Source organism: Pygoscelis adeliae, unplaced genomic scaffold, assembly GCF_000699105.1.
Source record: "Pygoscelis adeliae isolate BGI_AS28 unplaced genomic scaffold, ASM69910v1 Scaffold59, whole genome shotgun sequence".
NCBI classification, from domain to species: Eukaryota; Metazoa; Chordata; class Aves; order Sphenisciformes; family Spheniscidae; genus Pygoscelis; species Pygoscelis adeliae.
This window is the reverse complement of record NW_008825565.1, coordinates 2,161,509-2,180,268: the sequence shown is the minus strand read 5'-3', so window position 1 is coordinate 2,180,268 and position 18,760 is coordinate 2,161,509. Positions and strand designations below refer to the sequence as shown.

The window sequence follows — 18,760 nt, the reverse complement described above, 5'->3', positions numbered from 1 at the left end:
CTTGTGTACAATAATCTGTGCTGAATACATTAAGAAGCACTAAGCCTGCACTGCAGACATATAGTGCAAATGGTTAAGTCAGCAGCAAACTTAGCATGAATTCTAGTAGGTTTGCATAGGGGGGGAAAAAAAGGTTTCCAATGAAGCAGGACTCTGACCCAGCATCAGTGGCATTACGTTTTCAACTCTTGGAGAATCTCTGCATTTTATAAGTTCCAAAATATTTCAACTGACATTACTTGGCATCGCTTAAGTGTGTTGGGAAATTCTACAGATATTCCTAGGCACAAATACAAGAATCTAAAATCATTACTTCACTTTAAAAGAAGCCTAGACAACTCACTAATTTGGTATACTATGGTGTGACCTACAGGCTACCATTTGGGCTTTCAGAATCTATTGCAAAGCAGTTGTTGATGCCTTCTTCCCTTGGCTAAGGGAACACATTTCCAAGATTATTGTTTTGCAAAATAAAACAAGAGTTCCTCTTCCTAGTCAGTTTTTTCCAAGCACAGAAAAATTCTCAGCATAACAATTCTAGAATCATTTGACACTTACTCTTTGACATCACGAAGCTGATCAACATCCTGAGGTTTTGTGAAATCTGGATCATGTGCCAGTAAGTGAATCATATATGGTACCACATATTCAGGCAGCAAGGATAGCAATTTTTCTACAGTAACAAAAAAATCATAAATAACCTCTGTATTACACACACACATGCATCACAAGAAACATGTTTTCAAAGTACTGATTTTCAAATATGGAACATAAAATTTCAACTTGCATTTTCTTCCTGCAAATTTCAATTTTAATGAACCATTAAAAATAAATGAACGAGTTTTACTACTACAAAACTACTTGGTCTTACTTCAGGAAGAAGGTCATAAAGCCTAAAATATCAGAAAACAAAATTTTATTTTTTGAACAAAACAACTACCACAATAACAGCATTGTATTTTAAATGTATCATTCTCAGCAATGTACAGAGAAGTATTTTAAGGTTCATGATAATGCTAAACTAAGTAAATTTAAATTTGAATGTGTCTAATATGAAGATGAGGAAAGAAATTAAATCTCTCCATTGTTACTTTACAAAAGCAATTTGCTTAAGTTTTAATGATTACTCCTTCCAGTTTAGTATTTGACTGTTGTATTCTTAACAATTTTACTGAAATACTAACCGTTAGCCATAGGATTCTGCTTAATATATTCTCTTCGTATACTGATGTTTTTGAGCAAGCACTGTCTGGCATGTGCTCTTCTCTCTTTCACAGGGTCTTTGGCACACAAAGCAAAGATTGCCATATATTCCAAAGGGAGCAGTAATTTCACAAGTGCCTTATGTAGTTTCTGGGCAAATATCTGCCTCACTTGGTAGCACTCATCCTACAGCAACATAAAACATAAGAGTGCAACCATGAAAATCTTGATCTTAAAAAAAAAAAAACAAAAAAACAACCAAAAAACAGGCATTCAAGGTGGAATTAGAAGGAGACATTTTACAAACCATCAACATGTGCAGCACAATAAATATTTGAAGTTTCAAGAACTCTTTTGAAAGCTGCAGTAAGGAATAGAAAATAATGTAGCAGCAACAAAAGCTCAGATGTAAGGACTCTGAACTCAATTAATTAAGAGTCGCTTCAATTCAAATGCAGTTACTTACGTTAATGACAAGTGCACAGAGCTGGAACTGTTCTGGGGTAATTATTTCATGGTAACAGGGTTCCTGTGCAAGCTTCATTATTGCACTACCAGCAGCTAATCGCAGTCGAGACATATCCGATTTACTACACAAAATTGAGAGAAAAAAACAAAACAAAACCACAACTCTCCACAACTATCCTTAAATTACTTACATGTCACGATTACTTTTTTTTACAAGATCAATGAGCAATTAAGGTTTTTCTCCATTAGATCAGATCACAGTTCTATAGCTTCAGATAAAGCTAAATTAACCTAACCAAATTTGTGAAAATAAGGGGCTCTGCTTATCCCACAAAAAAAACCCCTTAAGTCCAGTAAAATAGTGAAATGAGAAAAGTTTCTTGTTTTCATATCACTGTCTAAATGAAAGCAACACTTTTGCCACAGATTTTCTCTTTCCTTCCTTCACCCTCAGAATGAAGATGAGGTGCAAAGTTACCTCACTGTTGGAGTGAAGAAGCTCCACCCAAGATCACCCAACTCCTAAGTGTGTTAAAATCTCATCACTCAATTGTTTTCAAAGATACTCCTACATGTCTTTTACTCTCTAGAATGTCTTTTACTATCAAGATATCTACAGGGTTCTAAGTTAGATTATTAGTAAATGACAAGAAAGAGGGAGTATCAAGCATATTTTTATACTTGCCATTCCACTCCTAAAATTAAAACTCCAGTCAGATCTGTTTTCCATCATCCCATTAGCCAACATTGTGCTCACCTTAAGATTCTAAAAAAGCTCCAAAAGAATTAACATTCTTTGAAATTCTACAACAAAATTAATGGAAGCCTGAGAGGAACAAAATCTGACCTGATTCGCTTCTGTTCTGTCAAGTCTCCTTCACTGACGAGCATAGCTGATAACAACCGGAGTGTGGAATTTGCGGATTTCGACTGGTTGTTTTTCATACCCAACAGCCAGCGTACCAAAAGTTTAATTGCTTGCACCTATCACACACGAACAAATAAACAATGAAGTTACTTCCTGAAGTTGATAAAATGCACTAAAACATACTGCTGTCAAATTGAAATTTCCATAGACTCCTATTTATTAGAGCTGATATATTTTTAAAGGAACAGAATGAAGCAGTAAATATTTACAGAGTGAAGAAGGAAGTAGCAGTCTTTGTGACATCAGGACATTTCAACTATGGTTCAGTGTCTTCTCACAAGTGCATCTAGAGGATGCAGGATACTTGCTACATGATTAAAAATAAAAGCAACTGGATAAACATTTCTAGAAATGGCCATAATTAGATTAACGGTAAATAGCCTATAAAGATGAATGAATAAAATTCATCAAGGTCTCAATTCATTTCAATTCTGTTTACAGGCAGTAAAGTCAAATTACCTTTCTTGTAAGGAAAACTAAAACTTTTGAATCTCTTCATTTTCTCAACATTCAGCGTAATTAATATCGGTAAGTGAAGACACCAAAATGCACAGCTTCTACTAGTTCTATAATTGTGTGTATAATCTTCAAAAACTCTGAAACACTGCATATTCTAAGGAGACTAACACAAAAGTACTCAAAGAGATTTATTCTAATACTCTGCATTGCACAACTTGGAAAAAAGTAAATTTTTAATCTCAAATATACACATTATTACTAACAGCAGATCATTCACCTTTGCTAGTACTTCTGGAGAAACTTCTTCATCTGGAGACCACAATTTTCCATTTTTCTCACCTGTTGACTACAGACATTCATATAAGTTTAAGAACTGGTTCAACCCATACAGAAAACGTAGAGGTAAAAATGGAAAAAAAGTCACAGACTAAGCTTTATTTCACACAAAGATCTTTCATAATGCAATATCACCGTACTAATCATTTATAGAATGTTCCTTTATTGACCCATTTAACAAAAAAACCCCCTTATTTCCCAGAGAGTTAATAACAGGCAAACAGAATAATAAGGACTTACCAAAAAAAGAAAACCTTACCCTGTCATTCATTAGGAGATCTTTCACAATGAAATTTGCAACAACAGATTTCATTGGAGAAGCAAACTGGTCTGGAGCCAACATAGAAATATGACCCAATGAGACTAATGGAGTTATAAGTTGTTCTGGTACATCAGCATTCAAACTTCTACTAAGAGGCTGAGGAAGGAAAAAAAAAATTCAAAATTCAACTACAGATAACTAAGCTAGCATGCCTAAAAATAATTTATTTTACTGCTGGATTGCTGATGAGTTTCACAGTTTTTCCATAAGAATTAATAAAGTTGGCAAATCAAAACAGAGAAAGAATGTGATTTCCTAATTAACAGAGTAACCAAAAATCTGACACGAGATAAGGGCAAAATAAATTTTATGTTCTCTTCCTAATTTAATGGTGAAACACATTCAAACCTGGGAGATATGGGAAAGACTGACTCGACTCTACTCGGGACTTGTGAAAACCTGAATCATAACTGCAAATGGCAGAAAATAATAGCAGGCAATAGCAGGTAAAAAAAACCTTGGAAACCACCAGGGACATTTCTATCAAGCGATCAGTATTTCCCTTCCAGATAACAGTCACCAGGACAATTCTATGCTTCTGTATCACTCAGCACCCTCACATCATATTCTGGTATTAGTGAGGGAACGTGCACTCTGACAGAAGTCCAAGCAGAAATCAAACTCTGTAAGCTTAATTCAAAGTTTTTCCACACTTCTGAATTATGCATAGGTTCAAAGACAGCCAAGATCAAGAACCTAAGATATTTTACAAGTGCAGATTAATAATGTTATTATTTAAGAGATTACAGTGAAAAGTAATAACCTCTGTATAAAGTGACTTTTTGCTTTACAACTTGTCTAAGCAAGCAGTAAGTGAGCAGTAAGCTAATGTCTGAGCTTATAGTGAAGTAGTTATTCTACACTAACCTCCTCAGTGAGAAAGTGCTGTATGTGCAAAGACCTTAAAGCACGGTAATTTAATACAGTTTGAAAGTAGAGGATGTTACCTCTCATTTAGTATCTGCTAAATGTGTCCTCATGGGATTTAGTGTGGATCATTCCAGCACATTTAGTTTATTTCCCCCTAACTTTTCCCATGTAGACAAAAAGGAGTACCTTATCTATCAGACATCAGAATATTACAAAATCGTGACTGTAAGAAACAAACATTAATAATTTGCTATTGTAAAATTAATGACTTATCTCGACTACCATGCACCTGTAGGCTTCCTGATCTCATAAATTGTTATCTGTTAATAAACAGTATGAATTAAATTAATAGTAATTACTAGTATCAATTAAGAAGAACAGAAACAAATCTTAAAAACAAAAAAGCAAGACATACCTCAAAGATCTGCGCAAGCTGCACTTCTTTATTTGAAAATATGGCATGTATACAGTGAACAGCTTGCTTTGCCTGATGAGGAGTGCCTCTTTTTGCTTTCTGATGCAAAATCGGAATTAGTGTTCTGTGAACATTAAACAAAACATTTCAAAATGTAATTTGCAATCTACAAAAAATAAAGCTCTTCACCTATACAAATCTATCCTCACAGTCTTATAAATCAAGCATTCCTTTGAAGTCTCTTCAGGAAAGATCATAATCATAAAGTGAAAAGCAGGATGGAATTGTATTTAGTAATACTTGTTGAGCATCTGACTGTACACAGTTAAGCAGAAAAAAGCCCACAGGGAAAAATCAAACATGAAAGAAAATAATGATCAAAATAAGGCTGTTTAGGAAGCCAAATATAAGGCTGGGGGAACCTGACAGGTTCAGCTAGGGTAAACTCCTGGGCTTGTTATCCAAGCTGGGAAGTGACAGAGCTGAAGAAAATTTACGAAATAACTATTAAACATTAGTATGCTCATAGGCCTTTACTACTTTAACTTTGGTCTTTAATCACAATGTATACTCAAGTGAACAACTGCTTTGTTCTGAGCTTTTGCATTTGAGTCCCCTGAAATTCATCTGCTGATCAGAGGCCACCGAAGGAAAGAGCAGGGCAGAAACCACTCCAGAGACCAGGTCGAGGTTGCTCAGGTTTTTCGGTTCCACTTCTGAGAGAATGTTGGAAGGCAGGCCTGTTCCCTGAGAGGTCATCGTCTGAGACACTAACTTGTGAGGTTTACCGTGCAACTGACCCACCAACTGACACAAGAAAACAAATTTGCCTAGAAAGCATGTGACACACAAACATTAAAAAAATCCTGCTTCCTTGAAAGGCTTGGTAACAATACAGCCTTCAGTACGTGGATTATTTAGCACCCAGCCTTCACTGACACATTCTACATCATCAAAATCAGCAACAAGAGGTGGAAGAAGAGCTTGCAGGGTTGAAAGAATGAAGTCTCAAATATTTTCCTCAAAAACCGCATAAAACCCAAAACCAAACAAAAGACCCCTAGAAAAATGTTAACAGTATCCTGAAGTAGGAGAATGTCTCTTCCCAAACCTGCTAAGATTCCACAAGTTGCATTAAATAAGAACCAAAATAGCAGAGAATTCAGTAAAATCTACAGTTAAAATAAGCTTCAATGCCTAACCTAGAGTTTTCATAGTGTAAGTACACGCACATTAAAGGGCCTTTGCCAAGCACCGGTGGATCAGTTACAAACCATACCTCATCACACTCCAACTGACATAAATCTGCAAAAGGTGAAACCTGACATGTTTACATGCACCTTTACATGTTCACATCTACAAGTCTACACGTAGTCCATAGGCTCTCTTTGAGCAAGGTCAATGCTTCCATCAGACTCTAGAGTCATGTGGCAGTCCTTGCCCATGAACTGGTGCACAAACTTATTTCCCATATGAGGAAGAATTTGGGCTACTGCTGGTGAACACTACTTCAAAGGACAGCAGGCAGCCTGTTTACACAAGTGGTTTTGAAAAAAACAGGTCACTTGAAACAAACTATCTTGCTGGTTATATCAAATCTTTTGTTTATGATAAAGATTTCTGAATATATGAAATCTGGAACATCTACTTGTCCTCAGACTTCTTTTTCTTTGCATCAGTGTAAACACCAACCTGGTTTTGGCTTTCAGAACGTTAACCTGACTGGCTTGCAAACCATGCCAAGGGCTAGACCTCCATTTTGACAGTTATATTTTTAAGTTGTTTGAGACTGCCCAGACTATACTTCAGCAATATCTGGCTAAGGCACGAAGCCAAAAGAAATGTCAGCAATACCAGCTCCTTTGACAGAAGATGATATATCCTAGCAATGCACAGTCTTGACTAAACTCCAGTAGGGAACCACAGACAATTGGGACTACACTGGGAACTATACTGGCAATGGGGATTTGCTGGGCTTTTCCCTCTCTTCACCCCTACAAATGTCTTAAAAGGCATCTCATATGTGAACTTGCAACATTTTTCTTTTGCCCAAAATCTGATTCAAATCCGTAAGAATCACTGAGGTTAAATCTTCAATTCACTGAGAATTTAATGTGTACGTTGGTATGCACTTTAGCATGGTAATACCGAGATGCTATTTCAATATATGAGAACTTGAAACCTGTGCTTTATAATCTGGATTAGTTAGTTACTAACAGGCTAATTTTAAGGTTTTAGATGTTACCCATGAAGTTTTAAACAGTCTGTGAATACCTAGTAGATTAATCAGCAGTTAAAAGCATGAATTGCATAATGACGACTTATAGACAGCCAATTATTCTTTGTCAGAAATTCATGCCTGCTTTCAGATCTTTTTTCCCCAACATGTTTCATAACAGAGCTGTTAACCACCAGAGATTATATTTTCGTTCCTTACAAAGATAGAAAAATTGCGTGAAGGACAGATACGAGTAGAAATGATGCCAAGGAATTACATCTTTGCCATATTTTTGCTGTTGCTTATTTTGTTACCTGGGAAACATGCTACATGCTGGTTTTAATGTGTCTATTATAAGAAGATTTTTAAAAGTACCTAACGTCTTCAATAAATACACAAAAATTGCGAGAACGCAGAATTTAAAAATGAAGAGAGAGAGACAGAAAGGTAGTGAAGGAATACAAAGTGATGGAAGAGCAGTTGTTCATATTTACAAGACTATAAAGTAATTTTAGGGGCAACATATTGAATAAACTATGAAGAGGCAGAATTCCAGGTATGAAAAGCAGCATGTAAAGAAATACACTCACGATCTTATCTGTGGCAGGTCTGTTTCTATTTTGTGACCCGTGTTTCTGAAAATCTGTATGGCTGCCTCAGCTACCTTATCATCTTCCATCCTGAGGCACTGCAGCAGAGACTCATAGGTCTCTGCAGAGTGGAACGAGGTAGGATGTGTAAAGGACAGAACCTGTAGATACACATTAAAACAAAGGTATATTTATTCATGGTAAATGAATCATCAGAAAAACAAAATTATGGCTGTTTATGAGCATCACCATCAACATAAATAGCTATTACATGCTCATATGAGATTATTACATTCAATAACTGCATTTTGGAAAAGGTGATCAGGCATTTTCAAATAAATTCATCTACGCTTTGTTCTTCAGGTCCTCCCCTCCTCCAAATATTTTATAAGATACTACATTATTTGAATATGCAAACATATTTATTAAAATGAACACTTATTCAAGAGTATTTGTTTATATTCCAATCTACTTAAGAATGGTTTTTTTAACTTAATTTAACTGAACTGAAATCTTAATTTCTCCAGAAACTATAGTTCCTGAGCAGAAAAGAAATCAAGAAGGTTACAATATCTACAAACAAAACATACGTTACTGTCCTCTTAATCTAAAGCTAATGAAATATAACACATTCTGTTACGTAGGAGAAACGTCAAATAAGAAACTAAGCATGCAGAGATTCAAGGCAGGACAAGAGAGAACAAAAGGTTATTCCAAAGCAAAACTATATTAAGTATAGTAAAGTTCAGATAACATAAGCTAGGGAGAACAATGAAAAGTTGCATGTATTTTGTGTGTTCCTTGGATTTATCTTATCTTGGTTTCTTTGATCAGAGTTGCCTACTTGTGTAAGTATCAATGTGTGAAAGAACATTCTCAGAGATATCCATGTCACAGCAACAAAATCTTCAACCTTGGCAGATTTCTTTTCTGAGCTACATTAGCAAACAGACATTACTTCCATGCATACTTCTGTATAACTATTTCTACCATAGTTGCCATTACCAAATTTGGTGTGATATGTCTCCATAAACTCCACCTTGTTCATTCACACTTCTGAAAAGTCTCACTTTAATTATGTAACCTTCCCCTCCATTCCCCCCTATATTTTATACTGCCCTTTGTAACATATTGAAAATAAAGTCTCATTAGTGAACTGCCAAATCCACCACAGATGTTTTCCAGATACTTCAAATCCTTCTTTTTCCCCCAGCCATTTCTCATCACCACTGAGAACACAAGTTCCACCATCCCCCCTTTTTTTCTCTACATAACTTGGCTCTTGAGTTTATTGCCTGCTTTCCTTCCAGCATCATACAGGCCCCAAAGAACGTGCCTCTCCTAATTTCCCAATTTCTCTTCCTCTCACTTTACCTCTGCACCTTCTTCTGTATGACTTCCCTAAGCAGAAACCAATTTCTGCTTTAATGTGCATATTTCAACTCTTGGCACCCTTTTCAAAACATACTGCTTCCAAAAAACAATCTCTTTCATTATTCTTTTCTCAAGTGAGTATTAATGTCCAAACACTTTCATACATTAAAAAATTATCTAAATAATAACTATTAAAACCATGCTAACATTAATTCATTAGTCATACCACTTTTGTCCCTTCCATTACAAACTCTAGCTGCATTAATGTAGATTACCTTGAGAAGTTCGAGTCCTGCACGAATAGCAGTATCAGGACTTACACCCTCCTCTTCATCATCAGCTGTCCCCTCTATGGATTTATTCATTAGTTTTACTAGTGCACTGAAACAAGAGATACAAAAAGAAAAAAGCAAATGAATGTGACAATGTACAATGTTAAAGGCTGGAGATATCAGCAAGATTACTTGTTTTTGACAATAAATAAAGTGAAGGCAATAGTCCATTGGGGGGGAGGTGTTGTGGTGTTTGCGGTTTGTTTTTAGTTTTTGTTGTTTGTTGTTGTTGTTTTTTTTTTTAATCAAGCTATTCCATTATTCCTTTTCCTTCTGACTTAGCTTTCTGCAAAATTAATTCTTTAGGAAAAAAAAACACCAAAAAACCCCCTCCATGTTGGCAGCATTCAGATCAACACATAGTTGCATGAGTTTCAGAATGTAATTAGGTTGCCAGACAAGTCTCAAAAGAAATCCAAACATTCTCTTACACAATCCCACAAAAGCTAATTAATTCAACTGCTATATGGAAGATTGTGTTGCAGTTAACTATGTGAAAATTATGATCATCATTTTCACCTTAAACCTCAACAAATAGCAGTTTCACTGGGAACAACTACTATATTTTTAAAATCATTTGCAGACATCACTGCAAAGATGTAGAAGAAATAAAAAATCAAATTGCATTCTCTAGGCTACTGGAAATGAAGACATCTACATAAAATGTTTTTTTTTTAAAAAAGTGTATTTACTGCTAGGACAGACTAATCTAAATCCCAAAAACAGTTTTTTGCTTGTCATTTAAATCATCTTTATAATCATTCATGAGTTAGTATGATCTTTCAAACTTACCTAATGGCTTCTGAGTCAATATGTACAGGGGCAATTCTTTCCAAAAGAAATTTGACCATTTCCAGAAAAGGATTTGTTGGCTGCTTAGGATTTGCAAGTTTCCGGGCTATCTCTCTCTGTAAGAATGTTAGATACAAAACAAGAATTATATTCATTTTACTTACTTCTTAAGCATGTTGAATAAGCTAAATATAGCCACTTCTTTTAAGCCACAGAGATTGTCTATCTAATCAGTGAAACTTATTTTAAGGGGGGCTGTTGTTATCTCCAAATCTTTCTTTACCACATTATATTGAAAGCAGACATACTTTACCAAACTATTTAAATGTAAGATGCATTTACGTTTCTAGTGAGAGTTCTTCCGAGTTTCTTAAGGAATTGCAGGCCAGATCCAAAACAGTATCGAGGGAGAGCTAAGTGCAATGGTAAAGGGAATTTAAACATCTATGTTGACAAGAGTAACCCATAAATCTGTAGGTAACCCTGTTTTATGTGTGAGATTTTCATAAGCAACAATGAAAAAAATGCACTAAAAGCTACGCTACTGCAGATGTGCAGAAGCACTACACTACCTTGGCTACAACAGATGTTCAGACCCTATGTACTTGCCTATGAATGTTTTGTATCCAAAAATCTGTTTTTCCCCCTCTGAATGCCCAAATGTCAAGAACATTAAATTCAGCTGCAAACCCAGCAGAAGACGGATAAGAAGATATTTTTTCTTTTGAACAGAAGTCTAAAAATCTCTCGAAGAAATGACTTCTTGACCTTCCTTCTCCTAAAGGGTTGGATGCTGCAGACCTTACGAACTAGGAAAGTGGTCTGCTATGCTAAGATATCTTCAGGAAGCAGGCAGAAACCTTCCTCTTGAAATTGCATTCCCAAAGTGCAAACTTTACTAGTTTAGAAGGAGACATACTCTGTTCCCTTCCCTGGACAATTTCAGAACCATTAGACAAAACCCAAGAAGCCTACAGTTTGTTTGTTGATGTTCCCTATTGTGATATCTGTCAACGAAATCACTTACTTTATTTTGGGACCATAATGAAAAAAAAAAATCTGTGATTGTTGGCACAATCTGTAAATCTCTGGAAAAGTCCAATTTAATATTAAGGTGTATATTTTCATCAAAGAGGTTAAATAGATGAGAGAAAGAGTGATCTCAAAATAATGTTCTAGGAAGAAAACCAAATGAATAATATGCAGATGGTATAATATTTGTCTTGCTGGTACTCAGAACAAGTTTGATCAGTGTCAGAAGACAGTTTAGGAACCTTACCAGAAAAGAGACACTTGAAATAAAATATAAAAAAAAAAAAAAAAATTAAACTGGTCTTGTAGTCTTTGTGCTTGATGCTCATAATCCCAGGAAGGAATAAAGCTAATGTTTTCTTAGGAAGCAAGATGATGATCATAAATTATATCTTCCATAATCTCTACAGCTTAACCAAAAAGTATTTTATGAAAATCGGAAATATATAAAATCATGTTAAGGTACCAAAAGAGACCATTAACTCCAAATAACTGGTTTAAGCACAAATATTTAAGGCATAAAAGTTTGTTTTTCCATTTCCTTACCACACAGACATCTGCCTGTTTACAAGAACATGTAGGGCTAATTAACAGTTCAAGCTGGGACCGAAGTTTCTCATCGTCACCCAGAACCTGATTGAATTTCTTCACAAAATCTTGTGCTTTTCCAGGATCTGGAAGGTTTTCTGTATGATTAAACACAATTTAACATAAGATAAATTTGCCACTTCAGTATGCCAAGATTCACAGAAATACAATTTCCAGGAATGCTGTAATAACAGTTTATACTTACTTGCTATGGTCATCAGCTTTCCAAACATGGCAGCACTGTTTGCTTCTGACTGAGGACAACAGCAAAAACAAACAAATCAGCAATATCTTCTTTATAAAATATACCTTTAAGCTGATCTGTTAGTTCTTCTGCAGCACTTCATTCTACTCTGGAATCTTATATTTTATGTTTTTGTTTTAAGAATAAACACTAGAATAGTGTAACAGTATCATTAGCAGCTACTACACACAGAAAAAGGGAAAAAATCTTCTTGCAGTATCAAAGAACTGCAAAAATGCACTAATTCACATAACAGATTAAAAATCAATTGTTGGAAAAAGACCTCAACCCCCCCAAACAAACAATTCCCCCAAGCCCACCTCCACACCAAAACCCCAAAGCAATGCCCTTCTATTTAAAGTTTCTGCTAGTTTGAAGATACTTATAAGTAAAATTCCAGTATAAATACTTTAAAACTTGTTTTCAAACAAACAAATCATTGCTTTAACTTACAACATATTCCACTCTCAAAATATGTTATAAAATGAGAAACAAAAGTATGTCAAAAGCAAACAAAAGAACTTTGAAAAAAATTTTAACTTTTTCCAAAGTTATTGACCAGTAATATAAAATAATGGTAAACATAACGAGCCCATATACCTTTAAGCATTACTGAAAGTAACTTTACTTAATGAGAATGGAACATTGTCTATATATGTAAATCAACAGAATAATAAAGTCACACTGAACAAATAAAATAGTATTAAAAAACCCTAGTAAATTAGTCTAACACGTCCATTAGATAAAGTGTTAATATTTTCAAAACCGTACAGTGGGCTGCTTATGCAAGTCTAGTAATTCTCGTACGTGACTCCTCAGCATGTTCTGGCACTTCCACATCTCATTCAGTGCTCTGCAAAAGTACAAAACCAGAGAAGAAAAGCTTACCAATTTGTTCATGACAAGAACATGCTGGATGTATTAGTAAACAAGATTGTTTATTTATTTATCTTACAAGCCCAACATCTGCTAGGTACAATCAAAACATACCAAGTATTAAAAATAACCATTCCAAACAAGGTGGAACTGATTTTCTCTTTCTACAGAACATCTCCTCTCTTATTATTCTACCTGGAACAATTTCACATATGCAGGACAGCCACAGTATGTCTTACAACCGCCCAAATTACCTTGAAGATAACATTTTTCAACATAAAAACCAGGACACTATCAACCGGAATTCAGTTATATATCTTCATCGTGGACACTAATATAGAGCATATCTAGAAGTCATTACTTGCGCATTTTTAACTCGGCATTGTTTTCATCGAATGAAAACTAATGGGTAAAACCACTTTTCTCAAATGTCAAGGTATCTTTTTTCTAAAGGACATGTCAAGTTTGTATGTAAAAGAGAAATGTTTTGAAATACTACTTGCAAATAATGCTAAGCATCAATTACTAATATTTTTATTTAAATCCTGATAGTACAAGTAAGATTATATAGATGTTGGAAAAGCCTGAGAAATAAGTATTTGCCGAATACAAACTATACTCACTTGACAGCATTTGGATCCAAGCTAGCATACAAATAGTACATGCTCTTCCGTTTCCAAATTGTGTGGAACGAGATACTGAGCAAAGATTTTCTCTACCAGTAATCTGCAGGAAAAGAAGAGATAAAAACTGTACATTCCAAAAAGTGGTGATCCCTTTCAGACAAGCTGAAAGAACAAAAAATACTGGTAGTCATTGAAACTAGATTTTTCAACAGAGAAGAAAAAAAAGTAATGGTCTTTTTCTCATCTCTAAAGATCCCTCCCACTGTTCATAGAAAGATTAGCAAGAACTGCTTCTTGAGAGCTTTTCCATGTTCTTTCATTTTCACCTCTAAGAGGGAGTAATTGCTTTATTTGTCACCATCCAAATTCTCCTTTTTCTTTAGGCTCTGACAATCTCCCTTTGTTCACTCTCATACATAACAGAAAGGGATACAGACAGTAAAAAGCCCAAATAAAGGAGAAAGAACACAAGAATCTAATTCAAGAGAGAGGAAAAGTAAAAATCTGAAGTATCCTTGAGGGAAAAGTTAAGATAAAACTGTAGTATTTGAAAAAAACCAAAACATTTGAAACTACTCGTTATTCTAATATAGAAGCCAAAAATCGGCATTAAGAAGGTGGAGACAGAGGAACACCAAAACATATACAGCTAAAGGAGCAAAAGGGAAACTAAGTGAGAGCAAACCAAACCAACAAAAACATTCTCCAATTATCTTTTTTAAAAACAATAAGGTTTTACATAAAATACAAAACTTGAACTACAAAATATGACTGTACAGTTCATCTAATTACAGCTCCCCAAATGAAAGAACATTCAGACATTAATTTAATCCATAGGAATGAGAGCTGTGCACAATGTTCAGCTATACAATTTGATAGTTATGGGCAAATATTTTGTGTGTTTGAATTTACAAACTTTTTCACTATGATGCCTAGTAAGTACTCTGGGAGTGCCTTGTACAAAAAGCAGAGAAGGCAGCGCAGGTCAAACACACCTTCTTTCTGCTCAAAGAAAATTCCAAGAGGCATGATGGCAAGGCAGAGGAATAAAAGGATGATCATGAATATGGATACAACTACCTCAAGGCACCCCGTTAATATTGAAGAAAAGTTGGCTTTCTCCCTTTAAACGTACATTTTACTACTGATAACTCCAAGAACTAAATTACTTGGGGAACAGGATCTTCAGATCTCAGGAGATTCAACTCTGTTTAACGTACTAGGAGATTGGAGGCATCAGAGTTATCTTACTAATTTAAGAACGTTGCTCTAGCCCGTGTCTCTAAAGATACATGTTCTAAGAAAAGCTGTCAATACAAATGGTGAGATTGTATCATGCCTTCCCTGGTCCATGTCGGTTAGGGTAAAGATTTACAAATAGGGAATTCCTCTGGGACACACTTTTCTTCTGTGAAGGACGTCACTGGCTAGCGTATCAAGAGTGGGTAACAGGACAGTGTTTAAGATGTGGTTATTTTACTCCATTCCCTGTGCATTTGCTGTAAAACAAAGAAGCTCAGAGCACACAGGTGATAAGCAGTTCTTACGGTTGAAAGTTCTCAGTCTTGAGTAGACACGCACATCATGTCAAGTAACATCAAAAACATTATCAAGTGACTGAGTTAAGGATGTGTGGAGAAGATTTGTTCTATCCCACTTCATGCCTGAATACTGTGATACTGCGCTATTATCTTTTGAAAGAACTAGTGTTATCCCATGCACACAATGGAAAATACTCCAAGGCTCAGACAGCTGTTCACCGTTACTCCCTCATTATGGAAGGAAAACAGATCAGAGTTCGCTAATTTTGACCTATGTTTGCGTGTTTAAAGGATTGGATGGACTCTGTCTTAAAAGATCATAGCATTCTACAGCTCTTCAGGTGCTAAATGTACAAACTTTCTAATTCTGACAATGGTAACACTGAAATGCATTTATTCCTCCACTCTGAGATGGGGAAAACAACCCAATGGTGTGACTGAGAGAGAACTTCATTATCAGCCTTAAAGACTAGTAGAACTTGGATTAAAATTCAGGGTAACAAACTGAACTAGAGGAACATTGAAAATCAAACACCAATCTTTCACTGTGGATACCCAGAAAACGAACAGCATACAATCCATGCCTATTCATGCAAAGACCAGTTTCAATGGCTTTAATCAGCCTTTCAGAAGAAATCACGTCAGAGAAAGAAACTCAGCTTTGATGACACAGTCTTTCCTTAAAATTCCTTGCCTCGTTTCCCTGACAGTGTTCTGCGTTTCCCGTGGGCAGGAATATTTAAAACATCTGCTATGGAACTTTGATTCGTTCCCCGCTCACTATCAAACCTGTGTACTGACAGTGAGACATGAACACGCTAGAAAAAACATGAACGAACCTCTCAATGGAAATTAAAGCATATTTGATGCATATGCATATGCAGAATTAGCTTTGTATAAACTATGCTGAGATTTCCTAATTTTCCGCTATTTGATACTTCTACCTCAGCAGACTTCCAGTGTAATTTCTGTGTGTACAGTCTCATAACCGTATCTTTCTTTTTTTTTTAAAAAAAAAAGAAGGCAACTAATCAAATATGTAACTGGCCCACTTATGATCAGCCAGATGAACAAAGTGAGAGCCTTCACCACTGCAGTGGTAAGAATCAGCTATCATAACTGACAACTGAAGACGACTATTAGCCCATCCAGACTAGTCACTAAGATCACAAAACATACTGAGGTAGCAGACTGTATAGGCAAGATGCTAAGAAACACTATAAAGAAATGGCTGGTTTCCGAGTCTGCTCTATTAAAAATCTAGGCTGAAATTCTGTTTTTGTGTGATCTCACAGTTTGGCTTTCCTTATGAAAGACAAAGAATTAATAGTGAGAGTTGAAAACTATCTTCCTTGGCCAAAATGGTATTTCAAAAATTAAAGGGACTGAGTGACAAACAGGGAAGACTAGACAACAGTGGAAGCACCCGGTATTTCTTCAGCTTTTGTTCTACCTAAAAGGTCCATTTCTACGTAGCATACCAAAAGGAGATGTCTGTGCACATACTGTGGTGTGCACATGCACAATGTTCACAGATGATGGATTTTAACAATGCTAGGCCCTGGAAAGTAGTAAGGCAAACAAAAACTGGGTATAGTAAATGCACAGTTTGGCAATTTTTTTTCTACACAGTAGTTAGTTAATGACAATCTACTATCATCACCGATCTAGTTTCATCAGTAAATAGAATGAATACATGAACAGATAATGCAACCATCCTGAATATCTTAGTACATGTCTTAGTGGTTATTAATTAAATATATCGTACTTAAACCACAAATACAGAATGTGATATAGCAGTTTTCTCAGGATAAGCACATATTTTCAGAGTATCTCTTATCAGTATACAATTAAAATTAGGAAGGCTTAGGTTGACTCACTTGTCATCAATGCTATTTTGATAATATATGTGCAAAAGTTTATCCTTTATCCAGCTCACTTTCTCTGCAGCATCTTTTCCAGCCTCGGCATGAAGACAATACTTCTTATACAGCTGGGCAAGACCCATCATGGCTTCTTTTCTTACTCGCCACTTGAGGGGGAAGAAATGAAAAGGAGGTGGGGAAGTGGTTTTGGTAAATAAACAACAAACATACAAAATAAAGGATGTAGAAGTGTGAAAGACAAAACAGCCACATTCTGACCTCCTACATTTAGACACTTCAAACGCTGAAAAATGCTGTTTAGAGCCTCTAAATGAGAATTTGTGAAGCCTACATAAGGGGTTTCTTCCCTGTACTATGCAGATTAAGTATTACCTGTACAGAGGAATCCAGTACTCCTCTGTGCTGAGCAAAGAAAATCTAGGAGGTAGTCAGTATAAAAAAGTTAAGTACAGCTTAACACATATGCCCAAATAAGTGTCTTCTTGCACCAGGATTTGGAAGACTTGTCTATTCAGAGACAGGCACCAATCAGAGGTGGCAGCCTTCTTTCGCCCCACAGCCTTACACTGTGTTACAGCACACTTGTCTAGAAATGGGAGATCCAGAGCTTAGACCTAGCTAAACTTTCTAGGGCTTGAACTCCTAGGCCACTTTCCAGGACAGTGGGAGAGGCCGTTTTTGCTGAAGCCTCGAAGTAATCACTGTAAGACTCCAGGGATTCAGGAAAAAGCCAGACTGCAACATCCACGGATGGAGTTCCTGGGTTCTCATCCTTGCTTTTCATGGTCACTACTTTATCCCCTCATGTAAACAGGAAATGTCCCATTAAACACTTTAACAGACAAGATCCGTAAGCTCTCCTAACGCTGACTTTTGGAAGGAATCACACCAGAACAGACTGAGGATTAATTTAGAGAGAATAGTGTCTCCCGCTGAATGATTTACACAGAAAGCCTCAGAAGAAACTTGTTTTCCCTCACCATTTAAAAGAAACGCATGAAATTCAGACAGAGAGAGAATTTCTTCCAGACCACATTAGATACCAATTTTGGCCTTGAACTCCAAGGACTAACAATGCTCAAATCATTTCACCCTATCAAGCATAAATGTAGATACTATTATTCACGCTGTGCATAACTTCTTCAATCTTGTTAAACTGAGGGCTTGTTTTAATAACAACAAGTGAGAGATACCGCACATTTAATTTCTTAATAGTTTTACTGACTGACTTCCTTCTCTTGAATGACAAAGAAAAGAAAAACCTTGAAGATAATATGGGTTATGTCAGCACAACAGCCTTTGACATCACTAGCTGTTGGACTAAATTATATCAAGAAGAAAGCGGAAAAAATAGAATTGTATTTTGTTACATATTTCTTAAACATTAAAACCACAAGTAACGGGTCAAGATGGTAATGACTTTGACAGTATGTAGTATAATACTTTGTTTTCATAAAAGAGAAAAATTCTAGATATAAATAGACATTATTGTTTAACTTCTCTGCAGGAATTTGTTAACACCCATTGCGATCTAAAGCACATTTTAAAGAAAATAAGGGCCTGAAAAAGAAACATTTTCAGAAGAGTATTAATATTTTGCTGCATTCAGATATACCCTTCCAGTGCAAGTGATAGCTTCACCAGATCTCCTACATGAGAC

The 18,760-nt window shown here is 35.7% G+C and overlaps 1 protein-coding gene across 1 annotated transcript in view; it reads right to left on the bottom strand.

The window, feature by feature from the left end:
* The window catches only part of PDS5A (PDS5, regulator of cohesion maintenance, homolog A (S. cerevisiae)), an 82,682-nt gene that overhangs the window by 15,457 nt on the left and 48,465 nt on the right, over positions 1 to 18,760 (bottom strand). The window contains 16 exon segments of the mRNA XM_009332448.1: positions 559 to 673; positions 1,185 to 1,389; positions 1,670 to 1,793; positions 2,519 to 2,655; positions 3,336 to 3,404; positions 3,654 to 3,812; positions 5,002 to 5,125; positions 7,810 to 7,970; positions 9,459 to 9,564; positions 10,308 to 10,423; positions 11,886 to 12,025; positions 12,133 to 12,181; positions 12,943 to 13,024; positions 13,671 to 13,712; positions 13,714 to 13,773; positions 17,095 to 17,246. Coding sequence (XP_009330723.1) covers positions 559 to 673; positions 1,185 to 1,389; positions 1,670 to 1,793; positions 2,519 to 2,655; positions 3,336 to 3,404; positions 3,654 to 3,812; positions 5,002 to 5,125; positions 7,810 to 7,970; positions 9,459 to 9,564; positions 10,308 to 10,423; positions 11,886 to 12,025; positions 12,133 to 12,181; positions 12,943 to 13,024; positions 13,671 to 13,712; positions 13,714 to 13,773; positions 17,095 to 17,246 — 1,841 coding nt within the window.